Source organism: Macaca fascicularis, chromosome 10 (genome assembly GCF_037993035.2).
Source record: "Macaca fascicularis isolate 582-1 chromosome 10, T2T-MFA8v1.1".
NCBI classification, from domain to species: Eukaryota; Metazoa; Chordata; class Mammalia; order Primates; family Cercopithecidae; genus Macaca; species Macaca fascicularis.
The window spans coordinates 91,510,396-91,527,707 of NC_088384.1; the positions used below are offsets into that span (position 1 = coordinate 91,510,396).

At 47.0% G+C, this 17,312-nt stretch overlaps 1 protein-coding gene across 38 annotated transcripts in view; it reads left to right on the forward strand.

Annotated features, from left to right (window-relative positions):
- The first annotated feature begins 465 nt into the window (after window positions 1-465).
- CEP250 (centrosomal protein 250) overlaps window positions 466-17,312 on the forward strand; it is an 80,996-nt gene continuing 64,149 nt past the window's right edge. For 11 of the 38 annotated variants that reach the window (XR_012419306.1, XM_065523030.2, XM_074005178.1 and 8 more), the window contains exons 1-11: window positions 466-565; window positions 4,951-5,061; window positions 5,935-6,057; window positions 8,489-8,777; window positions 9,814-9,870; window positions 11,966-12,048; window positions 12,274-12,439; window positions 13,199-13,305; window positions 13,528-13,779; window positions 15,704-15,874; window positions 16,093-16,189. Coding sequence is in view for 35 of the 38 variants with exons in the window: in XM_065523030.2 (XP_065379102.1) it covers window positions 8,592-8,777; window positions 9,814-9,870; window positions 11,966-12,048; window positions 12,274-12,439; window positions 13,199-13,305; window positions 13,528-13,779; window positions 15,704-15,874; window positions 16,093-16,189 (1,119 nt within the window). In the remaining 3 variants the exon portion in view is untranslated. Of the gene's footprint in view, window positions 571-4,263; window positions 4,335-4,950; window positions 5,062-5,934; window positions 6,058-8,488; window positions 8,778-9,813; window positions 9,871-11,965; window positions 12,049-12,268; window positions 12,440-13,198; window positions 13,306-13,527; window positions 13,780-15,703; window positions 15,875-16,092; window positions 16,190-17,312 lie in introns of those variants that run through there. The other 27 variants (XM_065523033.2, XM_065523034.2, XM_074005184.1 and 24 more) reach the window with 15 other exon arrangements.

Here is a 17,312-nt window from a genome sequence, read left to right on the forward strand (position 1 = left end):
GTTATGCTGCCTGAAGCTGCAGGGAGCGTCTGAGCAGCAAGGTGAAAAACCCTCAGAAACTGGTCGCGCTGCCAGTTTAATCGCCAACCAGTGGCAGCAAGCCCCTTTGTTTCTCGCGCAGTTGGAATTGTAGTCTGGTTTGTAGGTGGAGCTGTGCGCAGGCGCTCCTAGAACCAGGTGACCTTGCACATGCGCTATATATAACACTGAAGCCTAAAGGGAGACGATTGAGGGCAATTTTTCTTCTCTGCTTCCGAAATATCCCTTTCGCGAATCCAGAGACCCTGACCGTCCTCATTTCTGGCGAGGGATCTTATAATTCTCAAAATAATACTCCCTTTCCTTCAGGGCCTCTCTAGTAAGTCGGCTGCCAATACCCAATATGGCGGGAGGCCCTGCGCCGGCGCAGTCTGCCTATAGGTGCAGGACTTGGCGGGGCGGGCCCCTCCCAAAGGGCGGGAGATTGGGGGGCGGGCCCCGCCCCCGTCCCCGGCGGGGCCTTAGCAGAGGCTGCCGCAGCTCCAGCGCTGAGCAACTAGCCGGGCGTCTGCTGGAGCCGAGCGTGGTGAGGTGGGGCCTCAGGGGCAGGCGGGAGGTGCTTGGGTTAACCGTCCGAGGCCCAGAGACCTGCCCGTCTAGGGCGCCTGAGGGAATCCCGTTCGCGCAGCGGCCTCTTGTTACCCGGGCGGGGAACCCTAGGCCCAGAGAGGGGCTGGGACGCGTCGTTAGGGTCGGGGCCCGCTTGCCTCAGCTTCCTGCTGCCACCAGTACGCTAAGCTCCAGTCGGCGCCGAAGGAGAGCATCCCGACCTTCGTGTCCAGGAGCCCCAGTCCCGGGTTGAGAGGGCGAGGCGCCGCGCTCTCCCGCCCTCCCGCCCCTCTCGCTGTCTGTGTCCTGGCGGCTTTGCACGTGATCTATCCCAGAGCCCAGTCCCACTTGCCACCCAACTCTGGAGCTCCCATTCTTCAGGACCCTGCTGAAGTATCACTTCGCCGCCTCCTTCTCCAGGCGCAGCTGCATTCGCTTCTCGGTTTTTGCACTCGCTGCACCGAGTTACTTTCCCTGCCCCTTGTTGACATCGTAAGCTCCTTCGTTAGATGTTATGCCTTGCCTTTTTCATCTGTAGATCCCAGGGCCTAGCACGTGATGATAATAGTCGTGGCTCACTGTACGGAATGGTCACAAATTGTCAGGTGCTACTGAATGCATTACACATAAGGGCCCATTTATTATTTATTTAGAGACGGAGTTTCGCTCATTGCCCAGGCTGGAGTGCAATGGCGCGATGTCAGCTCACCTTAATCTCCGCCTCCCGGGTTGAAGCGATTCTCCTGCCTCAGCCTCCCGAGTAGCTGGGACTACAGGCATGCGCCACCACACCCGGCTAATTTTATATTTTTAGTAGAAACGGGGTTTCTCCATGTTGGCCAGGCTGGTCTCGAACTCCTGGACCTCAGGTGATCCGCCCGCCTCGGCCTCCCAAAGTGCTGGAATTACAGGCATGAGCCACCGCGCTGGGCCAAAGGCCTATTTAATCTTTGCAACAGTCCTGTGGGGTGAGATCTTTCTGTATCTTCACGTTTTACCCATGAAGAAACTGAGGTACATTAGAAAAAGTAATTTTCTGAGAGTCCCACAACTAATAAGTGGATGGAGCTGGGAAACTGTCCCCAGGGCATTTGATAACTTGACTAGATTGCCTTTGGGTTTAATGAATGTTTCTTGAATTGATCTTTACTTTGGCCTTGGGAGTTATTGGAGGCTAGGATTGTAATCAGCATTTTCCTGAGAAGGCTTAGAAAGGAGGCCGGGCGCGGTGGCTCAAGCCTGTAATCCCAGCACTTTGGGAGGCCGAGACGGGCGGATCACGAGGTCAGGAGATCGAGACCATCCTGGCTAACACAGTGAAACCCCGTCTCTACTAAAAATACAAAAACTTAGCCGGGCGAGGTGGCAGGCGCCTGTAGTCCCAGCTACTCGGGAGGCTGAGGCAGGAGAATGGCGTGAACCCGGGAGGCGGAGCTTGCAGTGAGCTGAGATCTGGCCACTGCACTCCAGCCTGGGTGACAGAGCGAGACTCCGTCTCAAAAAAAAAAAAAAAAAAAGGAGAACTGGTGTTCCCAAATTTATAGAGGTCACAACAAAACCAAGGCTACTGGTACGCCCTCTGTTCTTTTAGTTCTACCTTTCTTTGCTCCTTTTCGATCAGAAAGCTGCAGACATAGGTGTCATTATTCCTATTTAAGAAGTGCCGCTCACAAAGCTGTGAGTTCGTAGTCCATGGCTTTAGGTAATGTAATGTCCATGCTTTAGCAGCTAATGTAATGCAGATAGTAGAATTTGGAATCAGGCTGGGGTTCAGTCATTGCTCTGCCGCTGACCAAGGTATAAGTTATATCCCTCCCCCTACTTTTTTTTTTTTTTTGGGGGGGGGACGCGGTCTCATTCTGTCACCCAGGCTGGAGTGCAGTGGTGCAATCTTGGTTCACTGCAACCTCCTGTCTCCTAGGTTCAGGCGATTCTCCCGCCTCAGCCTCCTGAGTAGCTGGGATTACAGGCGCCCACCCATGCCCGGCTAATTTTTGTATTTCTAGGAGGGATGGGGTTTTGCCATGTTGGCCAGGCTGGTCTCGAACTCCTGGTCTCTAATGATCTGCCCAACTCAGCCTCCCAAAGTGCTGGGATTACAGGTGTAAGCCACCACACTCAGTCTGTTTTTTGTTTTTTAGATAGTTAATAGAGCTGTTAGCATTTTGTAAGACCATTGGTGATAATATGGATCATGTGATCTAATGTCTTATAATAGTCAGTCAGTAATAATGGGCATCTATTATAAAGCAGGCTGTGTTTTAGGTAGGAGCTGGGACAGCATTCAGTAAAACAATGCTTTTGTGCTTGTGGAATCTGCATTTTGGTAAGTATATTACATAATAATTAGATAGGAACAGAAAAAGCATGGTAAGGTAAATAAAAGTACCAGTGTTATGTGGAGAGGTGATAGTTATTTATTTATTTATTTATTTATTTGAGAGAGCATTTTGTCCCAGGCTGGAGTGCAGTGGTGTGATCGCGGCTCACTGCAGCCTCGAACTCCTGGGCTCAAGTAGCCCACCCACCTCAGCCTCCCAAGTAGCTGGGACTACAGGTGCATGCCACACAACCAGCAATTTTTTTTTTTTTTTTTTTTTTTTTTTTTGAGACGGAGTCTCGCTCTGTCGCCCAGGCTGGAGTGCAGTGGCCGGATCTCAGCTCACTGCAAGCTCCGCCTCCCGGGTTTACGCCATTCTCCTGCCTCAGCCTCCCGAGTAGCTGGGACTACAGGCGCCTGCCACCTCGCCCGGCTAGTTTTTTGTATTTTTTTTAGTAGAGACAGGGTTTCACCGTGTTAGCCAGGATGGTCTTGATCTCCTGACCTCGTGATCCGCCCGTCTCGGCCTCCCAAAGTGCTGGGATTACAGGCTTGAGCCACCGTGCCTGGCCTGTTTTTCTTTTTTTTAGAGGTGGGAATCTCCCTGTGTTGCCCAGGCTGGTCTTGAACTCCTGGCCTCAAGAGATCCTCGTGCCTTGGTGAAACCCTGTCTCTACTAAAAATACAAAAAAATTAGCTGGTCGTGGTGGCACATGCTTGTAATCCCAGCTACTCGGGAGGCTGAGACATGAGAATTACCTGAACCGGGGAGGCAGAGGTTGCAGTGAGCTGAGATCATGCCAGTGCACTACAGCCTGGGTGACAGAGCCAGATCCTGTCTCAAAAACAAAACAAAACACTGGATCAGATTACCTTAGAAATGAATGGAGATGGAGAAGAGGTCTGAAGCCTTGGGGTTTCCAAACTTCAGATATTGGGGAGATGAGAAAAGGCAGCAAAGGAGACTGAGTGGGAGAGGCCAGAGGTTGGAGGAGAACAAGAGAGAAAGGCCCCACATGAGATTTAGATAAGGAGCTGCATGGTAATTTGGTTTTTTTGTTTTCAAGAATAAGAAACAAATTGTCTCTGTACACAAATGTCTATACTGTAGTTTCTTTTTCAATAAATACAATGTTTGTGTCCTCAAATATTTTTCAGTTTTTGCTTTAAGTGACAAATTGTATTTAATACCATTCTGCATCTTAGTCCTTGTAGCATTTATGCCTCTATTCCAAGTTTAGGTGGTGGTGTTGCTTCTCTTGTAAACTTTATTTAAATACTCCTTTTGTAGTATTTTGGATGAGAGAGGACCAAATACATAATTTATCTCCCTCTTCTGTCACTTTCCACTCCAGGTTCACAGGTGGCTATTGGTCTTTAGTAAGGGTACTGTCTTCCCCGTCTGATTCTTAGCAAAAGTAGGAAGGTAGGTCTTGTTCATTTCTGTACCACCGTGGCAGACTCCTGATACTGAGTTGAAATTCATGAGTGTTTATGGGATAAATTAATGTACCAAAGAATCTTTTCCCTTTTCCTGCAGTAATGATAACATTGGCTCAGTGGTTTACAGCTTAGAAGTACAGAGACACTCATTATCTCATTTGAATGTAATCCAATTTGTTACAATTTGCCAGCTACTGCTCTTTTCCCTTTCTCAGGCACGTTGAAACTTACCTTCCCTTTGGGGGCTCTGCTAGTTTATTCCTAGCAGATCTGATCCCGTGTGTGTTCATAAAAGGATGCTGAACTGTGTCTTGAGGAAGCTCAGAATTAAATCTGAATTTCAGAAAGATTCCTGAGATAATTTTTCTCTGTCACTTCCCTTTTATTCTTGTTTTAATAAATTTTAGTTTTATGAGGATTGTTTTGGTTTTAAAAAACAAAATCTTTTTTTAAACTATTTTTTACAACAATTTTAGGGTTACATAAAAATTGCATAGTACAGAGAGTTCCTGTACACCCTGCACCCAGTCTTCCCTTTTAGTATGGTATATTTGCTATAATGCAAATCTTTTTTTTTTTTTTTTTTTTTTTTTTTTGAGATGGGGTCTTGCTCTTGTCGCCCAGGCTGGACAGTGTTGGCTAGGCTGGTCTCGAACTTCTGACCTCAAGTGATCTGCCCGCCTCAGCCTCCCAAAGTGCTGGGATTACAGGTATGAGCCACTGCGCCTGGCCATGCAAATCATTTTTTGAGATAACTGGGGCATATAAAAATATAAACAAAATGAAGTTGCTTTATCTCTACAAGCCTCATTTTCTTTATCTGCAAGATGAGGGGGGTTGGACTAAATTTCTAAATAGCTTTACAATTTTTTAATTATTTGCTAAAGTAATTATATAATTCTAATATAATTTCATTTATTTGTTGAAGTATTACTAATACTACCTTGCCAAATCATGTTTGTAAGTTACTGACAGCCATATCCTAAAAGAAAACTTAATGAGAATTCATGGAACTATGTGTGGCAGGACTGCTTATTAGAGATATTAGGTTGAACTATGTGAAATTGCCATTTTTGTAGGCAAAAAATAATGGGTGAGGCTGGGCTTGGTGGCTCACACCCATAATGCCAGCACTTTGGGAGGCTTGGGCCAGAGGGTGGCTGCCTGAAACCAGGAGTTTGAGACAAGCTCAGGCAACAAGGCAAAACCTTGTCTCTACCGGAAAAAAAAAAAAAAAAAAAAAGGCTTGGTGGCACACACCTTCAGCTCCTCTGAAGGCTGAGGCTGGAGGATCCCTTCAGCCCAGGAGTTTGAGGCTGCAGTGAGCTATGATTGCACCATTGTACTCCAGCCTGGGTGACAGCTAGATCGTTTCTCTAATAATAATAATAATAATAGGATAATATTAGCAATTTCTTATGGTTCAACCTAATGTTTTGGGATAGGGATTCAACAAAGTGTGAGGGGCCTTTAGGGCCTCATAAACTCCCACTGCATGCAAAAGCCTGGCTCAGCCCTCACAGTACTAGGAGAGAAAAGACTCCTCAGTTCCCTTGAAGTAACTTGGATCTACATTATTGTAGGTAGAGTTGTTGGCAGACATCCTGGGATAAGAGAACCGTTTCCTGGAAAGTCTGTGCCTCCAACCAGCAGAGAGGGATTGAGCTTCATTGCACTCAACAGAGCCAGCATTTCATAGTACCATGGTGAGTTGGTCACACAGCCTTGGCAAAAAGGCTGAAAAGGAGGGTGTCATAGTATGGGGAAAGGTTGTGTTACCCTGGTTCATAGGCTAAGAAGAGGCCTGGAGTACTGGTGCCACCAAACCTTTATTGGTGCCATTCTGTTCTTACTTTATGCACTTTCCTTACTGCCTAGTACAGGCTTTGCAAACTCAAGTATCTTCGGTTGTTCAGGAGGTAATGTAAATTAGTAAGCCGAGTTTTCCTCTATAGTGCTACTATAGCAGAAACAATAGCACAGTTGCAATGATAAATGACAACTGAAATATGCTGTCATTGTGAGGGAGAGAATCGGTGTGTGTATGGGGAGGCCATGATGAACTGGAGAGCACACGCCCTGTCTAAAGGGGGCAGGCGCTGTTCAACTGTGCGGAGCTCGTGCCCTGTCTAAAGGGGCAGGCACTATTCAACTGTGCCACTGGTTGTTGCCTTATTGAAATATGAGTCAAGCGTCACTAGGTATTCTGATTTTCCAAAGGAACCAGAAATATGGATTTTATGTACTTTCTCCCAGTGATAAATGTTGGCACCTAATTTGAATGCTTAAAAACTATTATGTGGGCCACACAATGGCTGAAAAGCGCTAGCAGGGCCCTGATTTGTCATCTCTGGCCCAAGGCTCAGCTCTGCCAGGAGTGAGGCTCACATGGATTTCTTCATTGGACATTATTGATAACTTACAATGAATTAGACGGCTCCTTCCTTTGAGGCACTTACGGATTAGCAGAGAAAATAGACCATGATGATAAGATGTAGAGTAGACATCAGAACATATGTATTCTCTCTGTGTATATAGCTATAAAAGTGAGTAACTCTTTCTGGGTTCATCTGGGAGGACATGATAGGACATGGCATTTGAGCCAGGATGTGGGAAATCAATAGTTTGGTGCATTAAAGGGATTTGGGGCCCTTGAAATTTCTACTGTATGTGCAGATGTTAGGTTTACATTCGCTGTATATACCATTTTGTTGATAGGTAGTTGAAAATACAGATATTCCTTAGCCCTGCTGGTGAGAGTCTTAGGGTTAATAAAATGAGAGAACTCTTCCCCTGGCCCAGGTTGTGGGATAATTGTGTGTTTTAGAGGCCTAAGTAACTCAGAGGTCATGATGCCCTCATTTCTGGATGAGGAAATTGAAAGGGAAGTAGCACATCTGAGGTCACAGAGCCCATTGGAGGCAGACCTTGGAATAGCACCCAGAACTCTACCACCATGCCTTCCCCTGTCCTGGGTATCTCTGAAGCTCACCGTTAGGCTGGCCGCCTCTGCCTGTGGTGGCCCATTGCCCTGTTTTAGCCCAGCTCCTGGTGGGTGAGGGTGTTTGGCCATCCTGCTGCTACTGGTTCCTTCTCTCTTTTGGATCCCTTGCCTGAAATGCCTGCCACTCCTTTTCTTTGTCAGATAGACTACTTGTGTTCAAATCTCTCATCAACTGCATGCCAGCTGTGTGGCCTGGCACAAGTTTTTTTTTTTGTTTTGTTTTGTTTTGTTTTTGAGATGGAGTCGCGCTCTGTCACCCAATCTGGAGTGCAGTGGCATGGTCTCAGCTTGCTGCAACCTCCACCTCCCAGTTCAAGCAATTCCCCTGCCTCAGCCTCCCGAGTAGCTGGGATTACAGGAGACTGCCACCACACCCGGCTAATTTTTTGTGTTTTTAGTAGAGACGGGGTTTCACCATGTTGGCCAGGCTGGTCTTGAACTCCTGACCTTGTGATCCACCTGCCTCGGACTCCCAAAGTGCTGGGATTACAGGCGTGAGCCACCACGCCCGGCCCTGGCAGAAGTTTTTTAACCTTTTAAAGCCCCAGTTTCCTCATCTATATATAAAGAGTTATAATAGTACGTTTGGTGAAGTGTAATGGGAAGGCATTGGAAGGTTTCAAGATTTTTCTAAAAACAAAATGACGTAATGCATGTAAAGTACTTAAAGCAACAGCACTCCAGAAGCACTCAGCAAGTGTTAACAATGATGATGATTCACTCAGTTCACAGCACCCCTGGGCTGGGTTAAGTTCTCTTCCTTTGTTTTCTCATACCATCTTATTATTTCACATGCCACATTGTATGTATTGTAATTGTTTGTGCCTATTTCCCCTGCTAGATTAAGAACGCCTTCAGCGATTCATTCACCAAGGGTTTGTGAGCCACTGTGCCAGCAACTAAGGATGCAGTGATAAACCAGGAGCTCTTGGTTTAGTGCAGAGTTCCAAAAGGCATGCCAGGAGACACTAGTCCTGTGAGCTTGTCTCATGGTCAGTTCAATTTGGGGAATGCTGCTCATCATAGTGCCATTCAGAGATGAGGGTCCCTTTTAGTATTTTAAAGGTTCTGAGGAGTCTTGTATATAGTACAAGAACAGTCCTTTCAATTTGACTATGTGCTTTGGTCCCCAGTTCAAGAGGAGGTTGAAGTGGCATGGCAATGGTTAGAGACTCTGCTGGACGTGAACACCCTCTGGCTACCTAGGGACCTGTGGGCCTGCCACCTGGTGCCCTCATGGAGACAAGAAACCCTGGGTTGAACAACATGAAGCCCCAGTCACTGCAGCTGGTGCTGGAAGAGCAGGTGCTGGCACTACAGCAGCAGATGGCGGAGAATCAGGCAGCCTCCTGGCGGAAGCTGAAGAACTCCCAGGAGGCCCAGCAGAGACAAGCAACCCTTGTGAGGAAGCTGCAGGCCAAGGTGAGGCAGCTGCCCTTTTGAGGAGGGGAAAGAGAACAACCCCCAGAGCTGGGTGCTGAGATGAGATAAGGGTTGTAGGAGGCAGAGCCTTGTGGTGGGATTGGCCTACATCTAGCTTGGTGAGATAAGACCCGGACCTTCTAGCTTTCATGTACAGCTTCTCTTTTGATGCTCACAACTGTTCCATGAGGTATGTATTGTATCCTTTTTATTTTATTTTATTTCATTTTATTTTATTTTTGAGATAGGGTTTTGCTCTGTTGCCCAGGCTAGAGTGCAGTGGTATGATCACAGATCACTGCAGCCTCAACCTCCTGGGCTCAGGCAATCCTCCTGCCTCAGCCTCTCGAGTATCTGGGACCACATGTGTACACCACTACTTTCGACTAATATTTCTCTTTTAAAGATGAAATTCACAAGGGTTAAGTTAGTTATCCAGGTTTCCTCACCTAGTCTAGAGCCAAAGCCCATGATCTTGCCTCTATGATATAAAAGGCATATAGAAAGTATTATTTATTTATTTATTTATTTTTGAGATGGAGTCTCGCTTATATAGAAAGTGTTATTTAAATGCCCAAATAAGGCCAGACGCGGTGGCCCATGCCTGTAATCCCAGAACTTTGGGAGGCCGAGGTGGCTGTATCACCTGAGGTCAGGAGTTCGAGACCAGCCTGGCCAACATGGCAAAACCCTGTCTCTACTAAAAGTACAAAAATTAGCTGAGTGTGGTGGCATGTTCCTGTAATCTCAGCTACTCGGGAGGCTGAGGTAGGAGAATCACTTGAACCCGGGAGGCGGAGGTTCCAGTGAGCCAAGATTGCGCCACTGCACTCCAGCTTAGGAGACAGAGCAAGACTCCATCTCAAAAAAGAAAAAAATGCCCAAATAGAAACTATAAGATGTTATGGCCTTACCTTACTGTCACCACCCAGTGTCCCTGTTCATAGCAAGTTTGCCTAAGATTCTCAGGGGCCTTTGCTTTGCGCTGTTTGTGCCAGCTGTGTTCATTGCCCAGGGCCTGTTCTTTTTGCCACAGGTGCTGCAGTACCGGAGCTGGTGCCAAGAGCTGGAGAAGCGGCTGGAAGCCACTGGAGTGAGTGAGGCTGAGCTCTGTGTGCCCACTGGGTCCTCAGTGAATATACTTGTTAGGTTTCATTTGTTCACTGAGGGAGGTTGGAGTGTACAAGTGAGGTGTTTGGTAGAAGTCTGTCTTTCTCAGCCTCTGAGAGGTTTATCACACTGATATCTTCATTGGACCTAACTGGCCTGTCAGATTCCAACCCTTGGTTCTCAAAGGACAAAATGTAAATTAGATTGGAAGGAGTGTGGGATTAGTGGGAAGAAGTGCATGTTTCCCCCAGCAGGTGTCAGTGTTTGTCTTAGATGCAGGCCTTTGCGAGCCTGCAGCACATTGCAGCAAAGGGATGTCTGTGCTATTAGAACTGGCTTTGAAAAAAACCCATTTATTTGCCTTTGTTCCAGCTCCCTCTCAGTACCTCCTCACATTTTCCTCAGAAAAATTCTCTCAGAGGAAGGAAAGAACCAAAACTTATTGAGCACCTTCAATGCAGGCCAGGCAGCATGAGGCACTGTCATATACAGATAGTCCCCTGCAACTTAGGATCGTTGCAAGTTTTCAACTTTATGATGGTGTGAAAGCTATATGCATTCAGTATGCTCATTGGGTTATGATGGGGTTACATCTGGATAAACCCATTATTTGGGGTTGTTTTGTTTGCTTGTTTGGTTGGTTTTTGTTTGTTTGGTTGGTTGGTTGTTTTGAGACAGAGTCTTCTTACTCTGTCGCCCAGGCTGGAGTGCACGGGTGCAATCACAGGTCACTGCAGCCTTAGCCTCCTGGGCTTAAGCGATCATCCCACCTCAGCCTCCCAAAAAGTAGCTGGGACTACAGATACATGCCTCCACACCTGGCTAATTTTTTTATTTTTTGTAGACACAAGGGTCTCTCTATGTTGCCCAGGCTGGTCTCAAATTCTTAGACTCAAGCAATCCTCCCACTGCTGGTATTACAAATGTGAGCCACTGCGTCCGGCCCAAACTCACTGTTAAGTTGAAAATATCATAAGTTGAAAATGTTGGCCTGGCGCAGTGGCTCACACCTGTAATCCCAGCACTTTGGGAGGTTGAGGTGGGTGGGTCACAAGGTCAGGGGTTCAAGACCCACCTAGCCAGCATGGTGAAACCCCATCCCTACTAAAAATACAAAAAATTAGCTGGGCATGATGGTGCCTGCCTGTAATCCCAGCTACGTGGGAGGCTGAGGCAGGAGAATCATTGAACCCAGGAGGCGGAGGTTGCAGTGAGCCAAGATTGCACCACTGTACTCTAGCCTGGGCAAGAGAGCTAGACCATCTCAAAAAAAAAGAAAAAAAGAAAATGTCATAAGTTGAAAACACATCTTTAACTTACATTCAACTTATGATGGGTTTATGGGATGAAATTCCAGCCTAAGTCAAGGAGCATCTGTAATTGTGTCTCTTAACCTGCACAGCAACTTTCTGAAGGGAATGATATCACTTTCATTTTGTAGCTGGAGACACTGTAGCTCCAAGAAGTTAAGTGACTTCCCATGCTGGGTATGGTGGCTCATGCCTGTAATCCCAGCACTTTGGGAGGCTGAGGTGGGTGGATCACTTGAGGCCAGGAATTCAAGAACAGCCTGGCCAACATGGCGAAACCCCGTCTCTACTAAAAATACAAAAATTAGTCAGGCATGGTAGTGGGTGCCTGTAATCCCAACTACTTGGGCGACTAAGGCAGGATAATCACTTGAACCTGGGAGGCAGTGGTTGCAGTGAGCTGAGATTATGCCATTGTACTCCAGCCTGGGTGACAGAGCGAGACCCGTCTCCAGAAAAAAAAAAATGAAAGAAGTTAAGTCACTTCCCAAGGTCAAACAATTAGTATAGTGGAAGTTAAGGCCATTAGTGAAAGATATATCACTTCTTAGGTTGAAGATTCTTTTTACTACCGAAGGCCGTCTTTCAGGAGAGGTCATCATTTTACTTTTGGAGTGAGGGATGCAGTGATTGAGAAGAGAAGCATATTGCTAACAAAGGGGAGAAAGAATAAAAAGAAAATCGACTGTCATGGAAGGGAGCCTCAGGGAACTGGTCTGAGTGATGTTCTCTTTGGAGGTTATTAAGGCTTGTCTCTGTCTGGCGCAGGGACCAATCCCCCAGAGGTGGGAAAATGTGGAGGAGCCAAACCTGGATGAGCTGCTGGTCCGACTGGAGGAGGAGCAGCAGAGGTGATGGACCCTAAACTTTCTGACCTGGGTGATAGGCCAGTTGGTGGAAAAGGCTGATGGGAAACCTCTGCCCTGAGGGCTAATGTGGATTAGAGCCATGGACTTCAGCCATAGCCCTCTAATTCCTGCAATGAAAATTTCAGTGGTTGCCATCTTACTCCCAGGAGGTCCAAGTGTTGGACCAGACCTTTATTTTGTACCTGCTTTTACCGTTCCCCAGTGCAGGTGTGAGAGTCTAGCAGAGGTGAATACCCAGCTTCGACTGCACATGGAAAAAGCTGACGTGGTGAATAAAGCCCTTAGGGAAGATGTGGAAAAATTGACAGTGGACTGGAGCCGGGCCCGGGATGAGCTAATGAGGAAGGAGAGCCAGTGGCGGATGGAGCAGGAGGTAGGAAGAATGGGGACTGGAACTGCGAGAGGAAGGCTGTGCATTCTGGATGCTGCCCTGGTCAGTACTGGAAGGGGTTAACTTCAGGACTTGGATGGAAACTGAGCTGTTGCTGTTAAAGTCCCTGACCATCCTTACCTGTGCATGCTGGCAGCCTCACCCTTCTTGGGCCTTCAGCTTAGACCTGCTACTACCTGCCTAGTCTAGGTTCTGTTGGGAGGTAGCATGACACTCACAGCAACTCTTCTTGCAGCAGTGATGAGCTTAGGTTTTCAATGGATCTGAAAGCTTACTGACTCCTGGTCTGGAGGTCTTGCATGTCTAGATGCTAAAGAGGTAGATATGAAACTGAATGGGAAAGAAAGAGCAGTTATGGGCCCTGGGGAATTTTCAGGTCCCAGCTGAAGGAAACAAATGTTTCCTGCATTTTTGCTTTGTGCTCAGTGGTTTATGTATATCATTGACTCCTGCTTAGAAAAGTCTGTGGTAATAGATCCCATTTGTTAAGCAGCTACTGTGTATCCTTTTCTAATCTGGCCCAGAGGAAGGCAATATACCATCCTAGGCTCTCTGACCTCTCGAATCCCACTGCCAACTTCATTAAACCCTTCAGCATAACCTGGATAGATACCCGTTCATAAACTATCTCCTGTAAGTCCCTCCTTCCTTTCCTCAATAGTCAGGAGGAATCCAAGACTCTTGTGTTGGCAAAAGATAGCCCTCTGCCTTTGGGTATGACCTGGGTTTCTGAACACACAGTTCTTCAAGGGCTACCTGAAAGGGGAGCACGGTCGCCTTCTCAGTCTATGGCGGGAAGTGGTGACATTCCGACGCCACTTCCTGGAAATGAAGTCAGCTACTGACAGGTCAGTGTGGGGAAAAGAAGGGAGGAGGTTTGCCCCCACCAATTCTGGACTGATAACAGTGGGCTGCTATAGAAGCGGCATCAGCTATGGGGGTGGGGGAGTTGGTGGTGTTGGAAGCAGATGATTTTTCCTAGCCCTGCTTCTCAGGCTTCACTGGGCCTGATCACCACACTCCTTCCCTGGTTCCTAGTGGAGTCTGCTGTTTTCCTTGCTTGTACTCAGAGATTTGACGGAGCTAAAAGCTGAGCATGTGAGGCTTTCGGGGTCCCTGTTGACCTGTTGTCTGCGCTTGACTATGGGAGCACAGTCTCGGGAACCCAACGGATCTGGAAGAATGGATGGGCGGGAGCCAGCCCAGCTGCTGCTGCTACTAGCCAAGACCCAGGAGCTGGAGAAGGAAGCCCATGAAAGGAGCCAGGAGTTAATACAGCTGAAGAGTCAAGGGGATCTGGAGAAGGCTGAACTTCAGGACCGGTGAGATGGCCTGGGGTCCCAGGAAGGGTTTGCTGAGAGAGAGCCGACTCCTTTAGAGGGTTAGGGACAGGCAGGGGAAATGCCAGGAACATTCCTACCATGGAGGGGGAGAAGATGTGCCCGAGGGAATCTGCTTTGAAACCTGATGCCACAGTTGGGTCTTGTACTGACTTCTGCCCTGTCTTTCAGCCCAGTTTCTCTCCTGTTGATGTACAGAGCTAGCTATCACTCCGTCCTCCATCAACACCCAAGTACTTGCCATTCCCAGAACAGCCAAGCTCTTTCCCTTCCCTGTCTTTGCACCTGCTAACTTTAGTCTGGAATGCCTCCCTCCCTTCTCTCTCTGCCTTATCCTCTAAGGCACAGTTCAAATATTACCTCTTTTTTTTTTTTTTTTTGAGATGGAGTCTCATTCTGTCGCCCAGGCTATTGTGCAGTGGCATGATCTCGACTACTGCAAGCTCTGCCTCCCGGGTTCAAGTGACTCTGCTGCCTCAGTCTCCCAAGTAGCTGGGACTGTTTACAGGCGCATGCCACCACTCCCTGCTAATATTTGTATTTTTAGTAGTTTTACCATGTTGGCCAGGCTGGTCTTAAACTCCTGACCTCACGTGATCCACCCGCCTTAGCCTCCCCAAGTGCTGGGATTACAAGCATGAGCCACTGCAGCTCACCGAAATGTCACCTCTTCTATGAAGCCTTCTCTGACCTCGGTAGCCTACTAAGTTACTGTGCCCCTGTGGTCTTTTGACCTCTTATTACAGCATTGATCTCATTGATGATTTAGTTTCCCCCACCTTCTTTTTTTGGTTAGGCTGTTTTAATTTTTGGATTATAATGAAGTAGGTTTTTAAAAAATAATGATGTAGAAGGGCAGGGAAATGAGCGGAGAGCCCCACTGAATCTCAGGACAAAGTTCATATATGCCCATGATGAGGGTTGTGTCTTCACCTGTTGGAGGTACATACATAAAATGCAGGGCTATTTTTCGTTTTTGCTTTTGGAGGCACTGAGAAGTACAAAAGCAGAGACCAAGTCTTAGTAAGTTTTGTATTTCTAGTGCTTTGTACTTCACCTGCCGTATACTAGACACTCAATATATTTTGTTTCTTTGTTTTTTGAGACAGAGTCTAGCTCTGTTACCCAGGCTGGAGTGCAGTATTGTAAACACAGCTCACCACCGCCTTGACCTGCTGGACTGAAGCAATTCTCCTGCCTCAGCCTTCAAAGTAACTGGGACTACAGGCACGCATCACTATGCCTGGCTAATTTTTTAATTTTTTTGTAGAGGTGGGGTCTCGCTATGTTTCCCAGGCCAGTCTGGAACTCCTGAGCTCAAGCAATCTTTCCACCTTGGCCTCTCAAAGTTCTAGGATTACAGGTTGAGCCACCGTGGCTGGCCAGTGAATGTTTGTTGAGTGATGCAATACTTAGACAAATGACCATGCAGTGTGTTAAGGTTCTTAGAGATGGTATAGAATAAAATTATTAAGACTTTTGCTGAGCCAGGAGGATCACTTGAACCCAGGAGTTTGAGACCAGCCTGGGCAACATAGTGAGACCTTGTCTCTACTAAAAGTAAAAATAAAAAAATAGCCATGTGGTGGCATGCGCCTATAATTCTAGCTACTTGGGAAGCTGAGGCAGGAGGATTGCTTGAGAGTGAGCTATGATTGCACCACTGTACTCCAGCCTGGGCAACAGAGCAAGACCCTGTCTCAAAAAAAAATTTGAAAAAAAATTTGAAAAAAAATTAAACTTTTATATAGCATTCATTCAAGAAATATTTAACCACTCACATGATAGCAAGCAGTAAGCTCCAAGTACAGTGTTAAGTGTTTGGTGATTTTGCTGGACCTTGAGATTAATATCAAGAAGGTTGAACATAATCTTCCCCAAATTGCCCTTCCTTTTTCCCTATCAGAGTCAGAACCTCGGGCTGGAGGGACCTTGGGACTATCCCATGTGCAATTCTGATGTTCTTATTGGCTTCAGGGTGCTTGACTTCAAGATCAAGCGAGGCCTGGAAGGGCCTGGGCCAGGGCTTTCCTTCAGCTCTCGGGCCCCCAAACACGTGTTCCAGCCTTGAGATGTGGTAAATCCCTGCATGTGTCTGAGTGGTTTTTTGCTCCCTCTCTTCAAGGCTATAGCATCATGTGGTATTCAGGGAGTGCAGAGGGGCTAGGGGTGCCTAAGGGATTTGGGGGAGGCTGCAGTTGGGAGTGGCTGGGGTTGGGGCTGGGGTGTGCTGCATTGTAGCTCTGTCCACATCCATGGGCTGTTCTGGTGACAGTGCTATGCTCTTCTCTTTAGGGTGACTGAGCTCTCTGCTCTGCTGACCCAGTCTCAGAAGCAAAATGAAGATTATGAAAAGATGGTAAAGGCTCTGAGAGAGACAGTGGAGATCCTGGTACGTGATCCTTTGTTCTGGAAAGGAATTGGTCGTGGGCTTGTAGGTTCCTTGTCCTTTACGGACAGATAGTACAGGATACCAGTTATATATTCTGTGATGAAATCCTCTAAAGCTAAAAAATAAATTTTGGCTGAATCTGAAAATTAATTAACTCATTCATTTATTCATTGAATAAATATTATTGACTGCCTACTATCCCTACTGTATTCCTGGGGAAATTGCAATGGCATATGTATGCAGTGTGTCCTTACCAGAGAATTGACACATACCTTCAGAGACACATTGGCAAATTAGTGAGTTACCAGGAAGTGGATGTGTGGAGAGATTTAAAATCTAGTCACATGGGAAACAACTGAGAAGTGCGGCAGTGTTTAGCCGGGAGAAGAAAGAGCTTGAGGCCCTTTGAAGGCCCTTGAAGACATGATAGCCACCTTCACATATCTGAAGGACTGACACTGGGAAAAGAGAGTTTATGAAGGGCCGGGCGTGGTAGCTCATGCCTGTAATCCCAGCACTTTGGGAGGGCGAGGTGGGCGGATCACCTGAGGTCGGGAGTTTGAGACCAGCCTGACCAACATGCAAAAACTCCATCTCTATTAAAAAAAATACAAAAAATTAGCCGGATGTGGTGGCGCATGCCTGTAATCCCAGCTACTCGGGAGGCTGAGGCAGGAGAATCGCTTGAACCTGGGGAAATGGAGGTTGTGGTGGGCCGAGATTATGCCATTGCACTCCAGCCTGGGCAACAAGAGTGAAACTCCGTCTCAAAAAAGAAAAAAGAAAGGAGAATTTACATATTTAATGTTTTCCAGGGCAAAACCAATGTCAATAGCTAGAAGTTAATAGGGGAGTAGATTCTGGCTCACGACTAGAACTGTTCAGTAGTTGAACAGCCTGTCTTGTGAAGGAGTGAGGTTTTGGTCATTGGCTTAACATCTGCCAGGGATGTTATCAGAGGGATTCTCTAAGGTTGGATGTTAGAACCCTCCAGCTTAATACCATGTTTAATCTCTACAAGTTTTCAGATCTCTGATTTTAGGTAGCTCCCGAACCCCTATTCAAATGCACACCCTTAGTCTTGTCATCCAGGCTGAGATCAACAGGGATTGTAGCTTTCTGA